The sequence below is a fragment of the Takifugu flavidus genome, chromosome 22, assembly GCF_003711565.1.
Source record: "Takifugu flavidus isolate HTHZ2018 chromosome 22, ASM371156v2, whole genome shotgun sequence".
Lineage (NCBI taxonomy): Eukaryota > Metazoa > Chordata > Actinopteri > Tetraodontiformes > Tetraodontidae > Takifugu > Takifugu flavidus.
Genome location: NC_079541.1, coordinates 4,182,587 through 4,200,000, shown reverse-complemented (window position 1 = coordinate 4,200,000; position 17,414 = coordinate 4,182,587). Strand labels below are relative to the sequence as shown.

General features: G+C 45.9%; 1 protein-coding gene across 29 annotated transcripts in view; it reads right to left on the bottom strand.

The window, feature by feature from the left end:
- The window catches only part of cacna1c (calcium channel, voltage-dependent, L type, alpha 1C subunit), a 119,027-nt gene that overhangs the window by 33,023 nt on the left and 68,590 nt on the right, over positions 1–17,414 (bottom strand). For 16 of the 29 annotated variants that reach the window (XM_057022952.1, XM_057022956.1, XM_057022954.1 and 13 more), the window contains 9 exons: positions 14,692–14,831; positions 11,622–11,761; positions 11,080–11,232; positions 10,264–10,463; positions 9,250–9,353; positions 5,334–5,421; positions 5,145–5,229; positions 2,867–2,941; positions 24–114 (listed from right to left, as the gene is read on the bottom strand). In XM_057022952.1, coding sequence (XP_056878932.1) covers positions 24–114; positions 2,867–2,941; positions 5,145–5,229; positions 5,334–5,421; positions 9,250–9,353; positions 10,264–10,463; positions 11,080–11,232; positions 11,622–11,761; positions 14,692–14,831 — 1,076 coding nt within the window. Of the gene's footprint in view, positions 1–23; positions 115–2,866; positions 2,942–5,144; positions 5,230–5,333; positions 5,422–7,461; positions 7,566–9,249; positions 9,354–10,263; positions 10,464–11,079; positions 11,233–11,621; positions 11,762–14,691; positions 14,832–17,414 lie in introns of all 29 variants that reach the window. The other 13 variants (XM_057022960.1, XM_057022967.1, XM_057022968.1 and 10 more) reach the window with 3 other exon arrangements.

Here is a 17,414-nt window from a genome sequence, read left to right as displayed (position 1 = left end):
TCGAGATGAGTTCAGGTACTTACGCTAGCCGGGTGCAGCAGGTTTCCCCCTCCACGTCCCCGCCGGGAGCGTTGTCTGTGTTGACTGATTCATTCTCGCTGGCTGGCATGCTCACTGGGAGAGGAAGAGGGGCAGAGAGAGAGGTGTGGAAAGAAAAGAGACGGATGAATTAACAGGAGAGGACTCTCGCATCAGTGTGCACGCACTCTGACAAGTGCAGCCAGTCCTTGAGAAGCTGCGTTGAACTCTCTCAATAGGATCGTGAACTAATTGTTTGCACTATTGTATCATATGTGTTGACGCCTAATTGCAGACTTAATTACCTATCCTGGGAATAGTTACTGGTTAAAATATTTCCTGAGGTGGGGGAGCTGGAAATATGAAGTGATTGAAGTATTAAGGGTGACACTGTGCAGGAAGAGGGGGAAAAATCAGGATTAATGCAAGAGAGCTGGATGAGAGACTGATATTGAGACAGACATTCTATTTTATTGCTTCTGTCAGTCTTTGCAAGTTGGTGGGTCAGACTATTCTCCTCACTGGCAGCTCAAACACTTCCTGTAACGCCCTCTGGGCATCGCAGTCAGGCAGCATACATGGATCCAGGAAGATCTCATGATGAAATTAAACTGATTGCTGCTGATTGTAAACCTGACTCCTGCCAGGACACATTATCAACACTTAAAACAGGATTCAATCAAATACCCAAAACCCAAGTCATAATAGGAACAATTGTGAAAAACAAGATTGAGGGGGGAACGGAGGAAGAGGGAGACCGCTGAACACAAGAAAAACAAAGCTAAATATGTTTTTAGATGTTAGCTCTTAGCTAGTGCAAGACATCTAACCTGGCTTCAGCGCTCGTGTCAGGTGGCTGCTGATGTGTGAATACTTCGTTGTAGAGATCCCAACGCTCCGTCTAAACATCCAATAACCTGCAGTAGACACACTGTCCCCTCGCCTCACCCCGGCACGTCCCACCTGCTGCCATATGCTACTCAGCTAAAAGCACCAGGGGCACTGGGGACCCTCTCGAGGCTAACGTCTTCCAAATAGAACCTGCCTGCTGCACCTTCCTCGATGGAACTCTGAACTAGTTTAACAACTATTGTTAGAGACCCCAAAGGCCTGAGACAGAGATGAGGAGTGGAGAAGAAGATGAGCGAGAAGCGAGGGACCAAACTACAACACAAAACTGTGTCTTTAAAGAGATCAGCTGCCATATTAAAGACAAAATATATGATTTTTTTTAATAAAGAGAATGGTAGTTCAGTGCTATTACTTTGCAAAATATGCACATCCTTGATTTTGTGCCCTGCCCATTGCTGCAGCTCAGCATAGCTTTACTCCTCAGTTTGGAATTATTCTGTGACATACTGTAATCCAGAGTTTGGGGGCCATGAAATGCTTGAGTTTCTACTGCCCTCTTATTTCAGAGAGTTGTTTTGTTCTTTTTTATGCACCCCTCATCACGGTTATTGCTTTCAAATAACGGTGGTTCCACCGATGCCGTGACCTGACGTTAGCAGTAGCAGTTTAATGAAATGTCTGAGGAAAGTGGGGCTGGAGCAGAGGAAAGGCAATTCAAGGAGAGGTGAGGAAGCAAGCGTTTGTGCTTAGCGGAAGGCCCCCAAACTATAATCAACGGAGGCAGCATGCGTCACTTTCCAAGGAGATATTTTAGAAGCAAAAAGAGCAACACTGCCTATCTACCTGGCTAATTATCAGCTCCCAGTGAAAGCTTCCTTGGTATGAATCTACATATGCTTTTAATTAGCTGTCTCACATGCTGGTTGCTTGGTGGGCTCCAGTTTACTGGAAGGCTGCAAAGCAACATGTGACAGCAGCCGTAGAGTAGGAATCATTTGTGATTTCAGGGAATCTCAGACCAGTATTTCTAGAATAATGGAAGGCCTTTGCTCGACTCCATCAGTGGACGGAGGTCCAATTTATTAAACATCTCATATATTCCTGTTTAATAATGCACCAAAGGGTCGGACTAATGGAACCACTAATCAAGACTCTTTTCTATTGCACTAATGGAACAGAAACATCAGACATTTAAATCACCTGTGTTTGCCAGCATGGCTGCAGTTAAATATATTTACAATAATGCACAATAGTTATGATGTCCTGAGCCCTTCACCTTCTTTGTTTTCTTGTTGTCACCACCATCCACCTAAATATTGCATCAGCCCGTCTGAGTGTTCTTGCACATGAGTAAAATTAATAAATACATAAAATAAGCCAAAAGGAGGGTGTGATTGTAGAGAACACACACGCATACACAATAAAATACACGATTTACACACATGCATTCGTAGAGTAATTATCCACTAAATTAACAAAGCGCTCTGACACACTCAGTCAGGCTTTAACAATGACAAATGAGTGCTGGCATATTTAAAAGTACAAGTACTTGACCACGATTAGCAAAACACAATGATCAGCCAGAAACACACACACACACACACACACACACACACACACACACACACACACACACACACGCACGAAAGACTTGTTTTCAAGTGAAATATTTGTTGTCATGATATAGAGTTTTAATCTGCGGATGAAGAGTTTAATTTCACGTCAAATTAAAATGCTAATATTTGCAAATCTGGTGTAGCTTTGACACTACAGCTTTTGGCCTCTCCCGCCTAAGTGTTTGCGAAGGGTTTCCTGGATTTTCCTACATTGAGAGCATCATGACCACAAACCCCTTATTTCTTATTCATTGAGCTTTCAGAAGAAATCATTTCATCGAAGCGTCCCATGAAAATTTAATCCAAACACATGTCAGACAGTGAGCGAGTGCACACGTGAATACACCACAGACAAACACGAGACGGAGACGGACACATACCGTCCTGAGAGTCACTGGAGTGACTGAACCAGGCAAGCTTACTGGTCTTCTTACCCAGGTGGGCTGGAGACACTCCTACCACAGACAGGAAGTGGTAGGACGCCAAAAACAAGATGACGGCATGCAAGAACAAGACGGCAGAGAGGTGAGAGCATGCATATATGTGTCTGCCACCTGAGATGCTAGGGAACACATATGATCCATACAATATACTTTAAAAAAAATCAAGAACAGATGTGTCGCTCGTGTCTACCCTTCGTGTTTTAGAGGCTGGACATGAGCGAGACCAACCAAACATGACAATGCCGTAGTGGTGCTTGACAAAAGCTGTTGGTATAAGCAGGTAAATCGATAAAGTATTGATATTTGTCTTTGATTGCCACAGTATTGATATGGCCACCACTCCCCCTTTTAGGACAGGATGATAGACTGATGCATAAAAAGGGTGTGAGGTCTCAGAACGAGTGTGTGTGGCCACTGCTGTGACTTGTCCCATCTGTTCTCTGTCCCAGATACATTCTATGTCTCCATTTATCTCTCTCTTACACACACACACACACACACACATGCACACACACGCATATACGCAAGCACACTCAATTTTTTTTCTTCCATATCTCCATATCTGCCTGCCACCTCTCAGCGCAATCTCCTCTCTTCTCGGAGTCTTGGTGCGTCTGTGTGTCTATGCAAAATGTCCCTGACAGCGGGAACAAACTGCCCCCATTCATCATCCCAGAAGAGGATCCATCCGCCGAGGAGAAAGGGAGGGGAGCGTTGCATTGCTCTGATTTTCCAGCTTGATAGAGAGCCATGATTGGTCCTTCTGAAGCAGGCCTAACAGTCAAATCGGTGATTATCCGAATCCAAAGGCTGCAGTTATGTATGTTGTTGCCCAAAATCAAAAGAGCCCTGCGGCTAACTGACACGGAGCTTGTTTACATGACCGTAGAAATGCCTGTTCATAAATTAACAGATATACATGCACATTGGAGCAGTGGGGAGGCGTGCTAATCCGATGTCTCTTAATCAGACAAACACAGTTAGCGTATCACATGATGCTGTTTACACGAGGACTTGAATAATCGCTAATGAATCATGATTGAATTGAGATTGACCTGGCTGAATCAAAGACTTGCATTTTCCTTTTGTTGCTATGCTTTCAGCTAGCTTGGCCTTGTTGGGATACTAGCAAGGAATCCTTTCTGAAACCCGGAGAAACCTCTTCCTTTTGATTTGTGCCCAAATGATCATTTGTCTGGCTTCAGCCGGCTAAAGATCATCGCTCTTCCCCGCTTCTCGCCTCAGCTGCAACGATGGCGCCTGTGATTCGGGCACAAAAGCTCCGCAGGTTAAATAACAGGATTCAGCCTTTCTTCCTGTCTAATGTCAAGTTATGTTTATCTGCTCTCAGATCAGGCCTCCAGGTGAGAGCAGACCATCTCTCCTTTCTGAAGGAAGGTAAGTCATTCCTGGGGAGACATGTGCCGCGCTGGCTGCCTCTGGGGGTGTTGTGGGGAGAAACGGGGAGCTATTCCTGTCAGCGAGCATGTACTGTACACATTCCGAGACTACCTGCTGCGCACAAGTGTGCGTTTGCACACGCAGGTGTCTGTTGCGCGCGTGTGGGTGAATGCCCAGAGGTTATTATCTGCAGTCTGACACATCCTACTAATATCTAAACAGACTCCAACCCTCTAGAGGGTCCTCAGCAGGCAATATTAGCATCTGCTCAGTCTGTCAGTCACTCTGCTGGCAAGTTCATTCACGGTCTTTAAAGGAGCAGCGAGTGGCGGCGGCGGCGGGGATGATGCGGGTTTGATTCTATGAGCTGCACACTCACAAAGAGCTGCAGCCATTGTGCGTATTCCTGCGGCACAGTGAATTCCCCAACAGGAGGAGAGGAGTCACGTTTGAGGCAAAACGATGTAGATTACGATGACTTTTCTTTTTAACGTTTAAAGATGAAACGGTGGGTTCTTGCATTGTAGTCGATGTGTTCCTGGAGGATAATATGCACCACAAGTCAAATAAAAGTGCCAGTTGGAAGGGGCTTAAGGAAAGTGACAGCGCCGGGGATTTAGCTACTATCTGGCTCTGATTGTCGACGGAGTAGAAATGGAAAAGAACCGCGCACGGGCGCGTCCCAACGTAGACCAAAATGTTTATCGCTCACAGAGATCCCCTGACAGAGAAGAGGTTTTTTTGGTTGCAACGAGGGAAGTCAGCTCCTCTCTCTTTCTATCTCACGCACATACAAACAACATGAGACACTCACGGTTTCTGGGTTTGTCGTCATCCAAGCCCTCCTCTTCATTCTCTGGGTCAATATCCTCAGCCTGGGTGATCCAGTCTAGATAGCCCTGTATTTACCCACGCAAAGAGAGAGCGCAGGAGTTACGATAATGCTCCCAAACCTTTGAGATTTGTTGTGTTTAAACCCGATGAAGCTCTTCGGCCAGCCAACCTTGAGGTCCTCTTCGAGTTGTTGCTTTTCTCTGAGTTTCTGGAAGTCGCCACGGGCCTTCGCCTTCTCCCTCTCCTTGGAAAACTCTCTGCAGGAGAGGAGAGAAAGAACCGGGAGAGCAAATCTGAACATCTTGGCGAGGCAAATCAGGTGACAATACTGTGAGAGCGCGGAAGGTTGAGAAACAGCACGGCGCGAGAACCTGCTGAAGGGAGAAGAGCGAAGTTAAGGTGGCAAAAAAGGGAGCTCTGCCAAGAAGTAAAGGGGTTAGTATGCAAATGCAGACCGGAGAACATCCTGTCAGGGCTTCACCTCCTTCCACAGATCATTCATCTGACTGTGTATCGAAACTAAAATGCTCATATATCTGAAGTGTCCCGGGACGGCTCGGTCTCAGGTGGCCCAGGGCCTGCCGGGGCAGCCCCAGAGGGACAGACAGAGGGGGGCATCCCTGAGCAGCTGTGACTGCGGCGTTCTTGTCAGGGTCACCTGTATTACTGAGCCCCATGACTTTAACACTTGGAATAGATAAGGCATCTATTGGTGGGCTGTTTCCTGTAAACACAGGTTTTACAGGTTCTTCGTGAAATGTTAGACTGACGAGCCACATTTTTAATAATTCATTGAGACGGTAGAGCCCTGACGGAACATCACGTCACACCTACATGCAGCAGAGACCCACACAGATCAATAAGCATCAGGACAAGCTTCTATTGTCCGGCTTGTCGGAACATTAGCAGGAGACCCCGTCCCATCGATCCACCGTGTACCAGTTTGTGTCCGTATGTGTTGGTTTGGAGCTCTTTGGGCTGTTTTTACCCCCTCAGAACGTCTTTTTCGGTCCTAAAACATGACTCGAGCCTCTCTGATTTATTTTCTTTTTTACATATTTGATCAAATCCAGACAAACACAATCACATCTGGTCTTTTCTATCTTTGCCTCTGTTGCACGTCTTATCACCATTTCACTATTGTTATTACGCCAATCAGAGCCCAACACACACTCCACGGTGGGAGCAGTTGGTAAAAGGTCAGCCTGTGTAGTGTGTTGACAGCATCATTAGTCAGACAAAGAGTCAGACAGCCAAACCCTCCAAGCTGTTTGGACCAGATAGACGTCTATTATTTCTCCCACAAAGTCGCTGTAACATTACAGCAGGTATCAGGAGTCAAACTGGGGTCACTAAGTCGGGACGGAGTCTCTTCACTCACCTTGACCTCTTTCTCATCAAAACTCATCAACTCAAATTTAGCTACTTCAAGTGTAAATGTCTTTTTTTAAAGTTCTACTGCTGCTATCCTAATGTTGTACAAACTCTATATTAACCTGATGTAATAAAGGAGGACTGGAATAATGGCAGGACTGAATACAGAAACCTGTTCCAGAGAACAGAAGCTGAACCACAACAGGGTTCAGGGGGAATATTACCCTCAGTCTGCCCTGCCAGTAGGGGGATTTCCATTTTCCTCCCAGTCACACCTGTTCATTAACCAGTCACACTTCCACCTGGTTCTCCCACCTGTTCCTTATCTGCTATCACCTCTCTATAAAAGCAGTCCTGGTTTGCCTTGTCTTGGCCTGACTTGTTTTTGGGCATGTAATTGAATGGGTTCACTGGGTTTAAGAGGAGCATTCTTGGAGCCTTCTGAAGAAACAGACACGTAGTCCTCCAACCGTTTGCTGTTCACCTGCCAACAAACTGCCACAATAAAGAAGCATTCCCAACTTGACCTCTGCTGTTTTTTGATGCAGTTGGGTCCAGTTACAATCTGCCACAGGTCCAATCAATCTCCCCTCATCCTAAAAACACGCCGATACCTCCCTTAATATGTTCTTGTGATCACAATATACTTTTTACTGACCGTTTCTTTTCGTTGGACTAATTTTAATTGAGGTATTTAACGGCGCTGAGAGCTGTGCCGGTCGAGCACCTACAAAAAGCTGCCCATTTCAGAACGTGATGGCAAAACATCTCAGTATTTTAGTGTCTAAAGCAACCTGTAAACAGTTCTCTGGAAGTGGGAAAACAGAGCAGAAGCAGCCGGAAGGAGATATTTAAGTTCCTAAAATTTGATAAGAAGAGAGAAAGAGTCGTTAGTTTCAGGTGACCTTTGACCTTGCCCTTACCCGCTCAACACCCCCAGAACCAAGTTTAGCACAAAGAAGGATCCAATGATGATTAAGGTGACAAAATAAAGCCAGGGCCACTCGTACCCTACTGCGTCATTCACCTGGGAGGTAACAGGGCAAATTTAGAGAGAAAGAATATGAGATGAGGGGAGGAATTAGATATATTGTGAATGTTCCCAAAAGATGAAAGCTTTAATGTCAGCAGGATCTCAAATGGGGCTCCGTTTAAGAGTATAAAGTGTACATAAAGATGGATAACATGGCGGTGAAGGTCCGCGGGGGTTGGTTGTACAAAGGGAGTGTGACCCTCGTCAACCTTGGTTCAGCTACTCTTCAGATGTCCATTGTATTAAATCAGTTTAGCATTAATCAGATATTTGTCCGAATAAACAGCACGTTCACCCGGCGGGTGGATTCCCGGGCTGGGGGACGAGTCCAGTCAGTGCACTGTACTGTAAAGACTGGCTGCAAATGGTGTCGCCACCACAAGATGGCGCTGCTAATGATCAAGATTCAGCTTGTTGTGTTGCGTGTTAACAGCAACAGCCGAGACGTAATTTGATGGGTGTGAAAAGGGAATAAATGTCAGCCGCAGATGGTAATGAGGGAAGAAAAACACAAAGATGAACTTCTGTGGCGACAATAGTGTTTGAGTTCGACCAGTGCGCCCAGCCTCCCACGGCCATCACATCCTTACGGTACTTTACTCAGTGAATTTTTTATCCACCAGTTTTATTTTTGGCTCGCTCTTACTCTCACAGTTCCCCAAAATAAATAAATAAAACTATATAAATGTCCCATCGGTGCACCTTTCCAGTCTTTACCTTTCCTCCAGACGCCGCTTTTTTAACGCTTCACCTCCATGCTTGGCCTAAGGGGTGAATTATTAATACCCGCGTCTCCCCACGGGTGGACCAATGCGTGCGCTAACGCAGCATGACTTGGCAGAGCGGAGGTAAAATGCACCGGGCCCACCCGCCGGAGCCACATTTATTCAGACAATATGTGGGGTGGGTTTAAACAAACGCGCACGTGTCGTAGGCCGAAACGCAAACAGTGTTAGCAGAAGCTAATATGCACACGAGATACACACGTATGTAAGCCAACACGGGCGAGGTAGCAACCAACAGGTGACCGAGCGGCTCTTTTGTGCGTCCGGCGCAGACGCGTTGTGACAGGATGTGGCCAAATGAGATCAAGTGACGTGAACAGAAGAGGCAGACGGAGGGCAGGTCGCCGCTTTGCCCGTGTGCGCCATATGTGCGTGTCCCTCTCGGGCCGGAGAGGAAGGAGCGATTGAGTGGAAGAGAAAGGAGAGAGCAGATTTTGCTCAGTTCAGTGGTCATCCTCGCCTACCCGCCTCCGGTTTAACTGACGACTGGGGCGATAAAAGTTGCTTTGGCAGCGCATTCTTCCTTAATATGAGCATATATTTCCCTTTTTATTGGGAGGAATTAAATATATATATATTTCTTAGATGTGAGGAAGGGTTAGATGATAAATGCGGAGAGCATGGGAGACTGGGCTCATGCAATAATACAACAGCCAGCATCCAACCATTAAAAATACAGCCAAAGAAAACAAATACCCTCCACACACGCTGAGAATTTAGACAAACAACAGGGAGTTTGCACTAAATGCAAATGTACCCAACAACGCATCTCCCTTTTTTTCGCTCGCCAATTCAAGGGAACATTAAAAATTCAGCATCATTTTGACTTTGGTTGTTAGATGCAGGCACAGACGAGCACTCGACACACACACATGCAGAGGACAGCCTCTTACCCGCTCAACACACCCAGAACGAGATTGAGAACGAAAAAGGAGCCAAAGATGACGAGAGAGACAAAATAGACCCACGGCAGCTCATAGCCCATAGCATCCTGCATCTAGGAGTCAAAGAGAAACAAGAGAAAGGGGACAGAAGATGGGGGGGTTAATAACAGAGGTGGAGAAGGAAAGAAAAGGTGAGAATTGCCTCTGACACAGGGCAGCAGTGTGGGTTAGTGAAGTATACATTTTCATGAGCAGGTTGGATTTAACCATAAAAAAAACCCTTAATAGCAAAGAAATAAGCTTTAAAAATGTTTTGTTGTGGATGGAGCAAAATAGGAAACACTATTTATCGAAGAGGCTATTAGCTTATATTTAAGTAATAATTATATTTAATTGTGTGTGGAGGAGGATGCAGCCAGCGGCGTAATAGATGCAGAGGGAGTGCAGAGTGTGCATGCAGCACACACACACACACACACACACACACACACACACACACACACCACACACACACACACACACACACACACGTGTGTGTGAGCGCATGTGTAAATATACGATTTTATGTGTCTATATAAATATATGGAAAATCAGTCTAGTACATTTTTATTGATCAAAGCCTAATCAATGATCAATGAACAGCTTCATTGCTTGTAGTTGTGTGTATTTAAAAAAAGACTAATGATTGCTAGTTATCAGTACGCTGTGTATTAATATTTTGGGTTCGAGTGTTCAAATTCTGTCGCAAACACCTGATTCAAACGTCAGGATTCTTCGCACGTCTCAGACGGATCCGCGAGTCCAATCACAGAGTGTATCGCCGACATTGATTCAGCCCGAGACAGGAGCTAACGCGCGGGTTCACACTGAGCGAAACGCGCGCTGCAAAAGCCCGCGTGCACGCCTGATCTTCTGACACATGTGGGAGCGTTCCTGCACTTATCTCCCCTCACACGCTGGGACGCCCCCGGCCGATGTCACTGATACCAGACTCGAGCAATCCAGTTCCGGGGCCCGACTCACCCAGTACAGCACGTCGGTCCAGCCCTCCATGGTGATGCACTGGAACACCGTCAGCATGGCGAAGGCAAAGTTGTCAAAGTTGGTGATGCCGTTGTTGGGGCCGTCCCATTCCATTAAGCACACGGTGCCGTTGCGCTTACAGTGTCGGCCGTAGGCCCCCTCGGGTGCGCAGGGCGCTGGCTTTTCCTCTGCGAGGGATTCTGTGACATAAGATGTGAGGGGAACATTGTCGTCAAGTTGTTTAATTAGCAGCCGGTGCCATTTTTTGCCCTCCTACAGTAAGTTTCCTGGAAATCGGCAATAAACCGTGTCGCACAGGTAGCGCCGCGCTTAAAAATCAATGTGGAAAAAGGGGGCTAATTATAGCAAACAATCTCTCGGGGGTCATGCTCATGGTAACAGACACTATTTCACTAACTCTTACCCAAGCGTGCCTCTCCTGGGAACTATAACATCGCCATAACAACACTCAAGTCCATTTATACCTCGGGGCCTTTGCTGGAAATTGTTCCAGCCGTTTATAGCGGCTGCTGTTTCAATTACTGCCCAAATCAGAGTGTAATACATAAATGATGGCTTAAATAATGAATGGAGGCTATCATTTAATCATTAGAGGTGTTTTTTAAATTTTTAATTCTCTAATATTGTGGCTGATGGGGGTTTTATTTTTACCTGAACATTCGAGTGTTCCCGTCTTTGAGTGACTATACGCTCAAACCGGTTCCCTCGCACATGCTCCAAACATTACCAGAGCACTCGGGTGTGGCGTGTCTGCATGTGCACGTCTCACGTGCGTGATTAGCAGAGGGCACGTACTTGGTTGCTTGTAATAGCAGGTCTTATGCATCTTGCCCATGAAGAGCTCCAGGCCGATGATGGCGTAGATAATGATGACGAACAGGACCAGCAGGGCGATGTGGAGCAGAGGAACCATGGCTTTGATTATGGAGTTCAGCACCACCTGTAAACCTGCAGGACGGACGCAGACATGCAGCTGAGAGAACCCGAACACACTCACTGCGGCCTGTAAGACTGGTCCCGCCCAGACAGTCAGCCACTGCCACCCTCGAGTATAATAATCGCGTTTCCTCCCCCTGTGCTCGGCGGGTAGATCAGATAGATCATCACCATCACAGAGAACTCATCTGGTGCGAGTGCAAGCGCACACTTGTCTTCCTCCGTCCGACTCCGCGCCACCTCGTGCACGCACGTCTCATCGGGCAGCAATATCGGCTCCAACTTCTGGTTCATTTCTCTCCCCGCTCACTCAATCACCATTTACACCTGATCCTCGGGGTAACCACCCCCCCCCCCCCCCCCCCACCACCATCCCTCTTGTCTCTTGACCAAGTACTTACTGGGTACTCCAGACACCAGTCTCAGAGGTCTGAGCACTCTGAATGCCCTCAGAGCCTTGACATCGAAGCCCGCCGCCTTCCCTCCGATGGGGGTGGCGCCATCCCCCTTGGTGGCTTGCTCCAGGATCGCACTGAACAACCTGAACAAACGAATATAAGAAACGTTATCGTCGCTCTGATGCAGATTTGGGAACGTCTGAAACAAAGGGCAACAGATAGATATCTAATACCTTCTGCAGCTACAGTATGTGTGGATTTTTCCATCTGTTGCCACCAAGCTAAAGTTAATCTTCATCTATTAGACGCCCAATGAGTTGATAATTTAAAAATCAATGCACTCTGAGACCAAATCTTTAAGGAGAGCAGCAGTGTGCAGCTCAAGACGGGGCTTTTTTTTCCTCGGGAACAATTTAACTACACAATTGTTGGCCCTTGTGCAGAAATGAAAATGTCTCATCTGCTCCTCCTGTCTCATGCAGATAAGGAAATGTGAGGCAGTTTTGACAGTTTGCTCTGCAGAACATTGGGACTGTCTGCACAGAACTGAGCCATCCCCAAAAAGTGTTCATCAGATTAGGAGGCATTTAGCAGCACACTAATGACCATCTCTGGAAGCATACTGGTGCAGTTGACGCTCAAAAGTAGCTCTAAGTGCGTGATGTTATGTTACAGTAGAGGTTTTGTGTTATTGAGCTGTGTTGTGACTCCATGAAATTATTTGGAGATCCCCTCTGGTGTGTATTTTACAAGCCTGAAGTGAAGCTTATCACTCTCCCTCTCCTTCCTCTGAGATCCTTTAGAAATCACCCTACATTTTCTAGCTAGCGCGGCTCAAAGGCCAGTCAGCGGCGCATTAGTCATGGAGAATTATCAATTAGCGCCGATGAAATGGCCACTTGAAAAGCCTCTCCAAACAGCTCGCCCTCTCCCTCTCTCTCTACCTCTTGATTTCACACTACCACCCTCTCGATATTATTCTCCCCGTCAGTCCTTCTGAAACCACGTATAAAATGCATCTTTACTACGGAGGACTTTTGCACCGTCAGCCTGTTTTGCTCGGTGAAGCGTCAGTGACAATTAGCATTATTTGAGTGTAGCACCGTGATCGCTAACGTGCACATCTGCAGAGGTCACATACGCATATAGTACGAAACGTACGAAGGCATCGCATTTACTTTTGTTAAAAAGAGTGCCACTGGGACTGTAATACCTCTTGAAGGGAGAGTTATTTGGAAATTCTGCCATTTTATTTTGGCTGGGCTAAAACTAAGACTTTTGGAAATGATGACGCAGACACCCAAGTCTGTGTGTCTGTGTGTGTGAAAGAAACAGAGAGAGAAAGAGAAACAGTGTGTTTCTGAAGGTAAACAGCACCAGGCTCCACAAAATCCTGTAGACACACACACACACACACACACACACACACACACACACACACACCACACACACACACACACACACACACACACACATCTTCGCATTTCTATCTTTGTGGGGAATTCCATACACATAATACATTACCCAGCTCCCTATCCTAACCCTAACTATTCCAACTAATCCCCATCCCCTAAACCCAATGCTGACCTCAACAATAAAACCATATCTTAACCATCCTTGGAAGTTGTGGGGACCAGCCAAAAAGGCTGAACTTTTGAAACATATCCCCGCTTTGCTGTTGAACGAGGATTTTGATTCTCAATATGTAGCAAATACAAGGACACACACATATAGTAGAGCCTCTGGTGGTCATGATGCATCCCTATTTTGTTTTATTTAATGACTTTTTATGTTTATTTGGGATTTCATTCTGTTTCCTTTCCACGATAGCGACGACATTGGACGAAAATAAATAATAACCCACCCCAGAAACCAATAAATATGTTATATCATCCTTCACTAATCTAAACAGAATATGTATGAACATAAATTGCCAGTTGCCGTCCACATAGCCTTCACGTTAATAGAATTGGAAACTCTATGAGACAACAGTAGGATTATTACTTTTGTTTAGATTGGATTCATATGCCACTATTGCTGTCCTGCACAACTGTAAGTCAGACAGAACCAGAAATGTCATGTAGGAGACTAGATTATAGCATGAGTGTATACGTTTAGCTTATGCTAGTGCGCTGTCACCATGCCCAATGGCCAGATTACATGGCGGCTGTGCACGTGTGTGTCTCATCCAACAACGTTCAGTCGGTGACGGCTAATGCGAGTGAACACTTGACTGGCTTTTTGTGGCGTGTGTTCACGGAGCCTTCCTCCAGGCTTTGACCCTCGCTTTCTCTCTCTTGTGCATCCACACACGGTCAATTAGACCCTTTTTAAGACATTAATGTCACTGTCAGGTCCACTGGCTATTGTGCCATTAACCCCGCACAACACGGTATGCTAGTCATAGCTGCCGGGCTGTGGCACACACAAACACCCACACACACACATCCACACACGCCTGCACACACAGCGGCACAGAGGGTTTAGCTGATGGGCTTTGTTGCTGAGTAGCAGATAAAGAAAAACCAGAGCAGAGCTTTGCTATCAGCATCTAACAAGCTAATCAGTTTAGACTTCACCAGCACACTGTGGGCCAAGGTTTACTCAAGCTTTCACACAGATTAACTGCGAAAGAAAGGAAAAGCTGTGTGTAGTTTAGTGTAGTTTTAGGTGAGCCACCTGGAATTTGCAGCCAGATGAAATTACTCATGACCATATATTTCAAGTGAAAAGGCCGCCTCGGCGCTGCAGTTGGGATCCAAAGAGCTAATGGAAACTCGGGTCTTCTGAATGTTAAAGTGACGGCGAGCACCTCTGGCACGAGACACAGACTGGCAATTGTTTTGGCTTAGTTTCACTTGTTGACAGTAATTATACAAGGTACAGTGATTAATATGGTAATTACAGTCTGATGTTTAAAACTATGTCAGATAGCACTTTCAAAAACCCTGGCAGTGTATTACAATCAAGGTATGATGCTATTTAAACGCCATTTGCCCCCTCAAACTCAAAAATGACATCATCCAGTGATCTATATACTGTATATGTATATATAAATCATCTTTCTTCTCACCCTACAACTACGATGATGAAGTCCAGCAGATTCCAGCCGTTCCTCAGGTAGGCGTTTGGGTGGAAGAGCAAGCCGTAGGCTATTACCTTCAGGAACGCCTCCACTGTAAAAATAATGAGGAACAGATACTCCACGCGCTCCTGCAGAGACACAAACACAAGACAGTTCCTTTGAGCGCTTGGGTACTGCACAAAATGTAGTATTTGTTTTCCTTTCCCCGCTTTTTATGAGACAAATTCAGTAAGTTTTAAACACACACATGATCATTTATGAGCAAACTTTTGATAGCTTGTAATCTTGTACACACAGAGTCCTTCTGATTATTTAATCAAAGGGACTATTTTCCGGTCTTAAGAGCCAAAAGGCCGAGGAAAGGAAGTAATGCGTGTGTACAGGCACGCACGGATGCCCAAGCACACACACACACACACTCTCGAACCGTAAACACAAGTGTACTACAGAGCGCCGTAGAGATTGTTATCATTGTGTTGACCCCTGCGTATGAGAGTCCTGGGAAATGTCCTGAAATGGCATTGAGAGGGGGGGGGGGGGGGGTCTTCTAACAGCAAAGGTCCAAACAATCCATCTTCTATCTAATGGTCATTTACATCTGCTTGTTTTTTCCACTAAAGGATCATCCAGACATTTCAGGCCCCCTTTATTGAACAGAAACATATTTGGGTCTTTTTTTTTTTAAATGAAAAGAGCGCAGCGGATAAATAAAGGACTGCATATATTTAGCATCAATCCATCAGTCCATCTCAGCGCCCCTCCCCGTGTTCCAGCCATTTTCCCATGGATAGAGAGGAAGAGAGGACAGAAGTTTGGGACAGAAGGCCGGCCAGGTCTCCCTGCTCCGTGTCACAACCCTGGGATGAATCGACAGAACCTGACGCTCAAAGGAACCTTTAGATGTGACACATATATCCCTGTTAATATGAGCATTTGTATTGCCTTAAACAGCCACTTAATCACAATATGAATGAATAAACTACAGTTGTTGTAAAAGCTGCCTAAAACCCTTTTTAATAGAGTGTTTATGTGCATCTGCATGTGTTAAATGGTGCATCCGGGCTAAATATATCTGTCATGTGTTGCAGTTTTTTTTTTTCCAATGTCGCATATTTTAGCCCTGCAGGAGAAGAAGCACTGGCTGTGCTAATCTGCTGTTAGGGCTGACAGGAATCTAAAACGGGTCCATCTAAACAAGTGCCTTCCTCGCCGAGACGACAGACTGTGTCATTAACCCACTCACACAGGATGGGAGCCAGTAATGCATGGAGTTAAAGTTCTGACGTGACAGCAAAAGTGTCACTTCCAGTCAGATTTTCCACTCACTTTTATTCAGCTGACGGCGCGCTACAATGCCCGGTTATTGATAAAAGAATCCCGCTTCGGTTTTATGCTCTCAGTGATGTGATTAGCCAACAAAAATGTGATTTTGGAAGTGATTTTTCCAACACTTGGAAATCCCCTTTAAGCCCGACAGAGAGCCGAACGGCAAGAAGAAGAGAATTGACACTTTTGATAGGTGGAAACCCTGACGGGCAGCGTGTTTTTAAGTCCTCTGTAGCTCTTTAAAACTTTAATTTCATTTAAAGAACCCTTCAGGTGTGTGCATCAGCGTCAGCGAGGTATCCGGTTTAGAGACAAAGAGCATTTTCACATTAAACACCTGTGTTTTTAAAAAAAAATTCCAACCCGTGTGGTCGTTTCAGAGCCTGGAGATTTTTAAAACTCATCCCTGACGCTGCAGAACATCCACAAGAGAATGAACATTAGCACAGCAGTCTTTGCAGAGCTAATTAATCTCACAAAACACACACGCACGCTCACATTCTTTCAAATGCACAAAATCGCTTAATCACAATATCTCTGAAAGTAGGCCGTGCATCTGCTGGTGACAGGCAGACAGTGTGGCGCTCAGACGGATAAAGCAGAGGGAAGCATCTGCTCGCAGCAGCTCCGTCTGACGCACGCGTCCACAGACGCACCTCGCTGCGGCGTTTGCTTCCGTTCCTGCGAACCCATAAAGGGCAAAATCCATAAGGGGCACAGCTAATCTGGTTAGAGACTGGAAAGAAATGAGAGGGATAAGATGAGAGACTGTGGGGGGAAAGGAGGGCGGCGGGGAGGGAGAGAGAGCGAGGGAGGGAGAGGAAGAGGAAGGCAGGGATGCAGACAGAATAACAGAAAGGTGAGTATGTGGGAGCAATAATTCAGTTAGCTGTGATCGGTCAACCAGGCCACCTATCCATCAAACAGACCAATGAGATTAGAGTATCGACATCCTACCATAGACCGGACAGTGTTTCCATTCGCCGTGACCTTCGGGGTTTACGCGTGTGTACCTTTTCCTACCAATGTGGGGCCCTGAATTTTCACTCTCACTTCGGGGGTGCAATAATCAAGACTCCATGATTAAATGTCAAGGTGAAGGCTCGGCTTTAATGGTATGAACTGTCAGGTCAACGTCAGGGTTAAAAAAAAAAGAAAGTTAGGGGGAGGCTGCACAACTTCATGGAAAATGAATAGAAGGCCCCATAACAGTAACGCTACCTAGGCGGTGACCTATAATATTAATATATCATGTAAATACATATGCGAATATGCTTGAAAACACAGAAGACGGAGAGGAAGCAGAACACCGAATCATAACTACCACAGCCTGACCGAATAAGCGAAATAAGTCAAAGTTTGTCCTTCTGGCAGCAGCGGTCGCG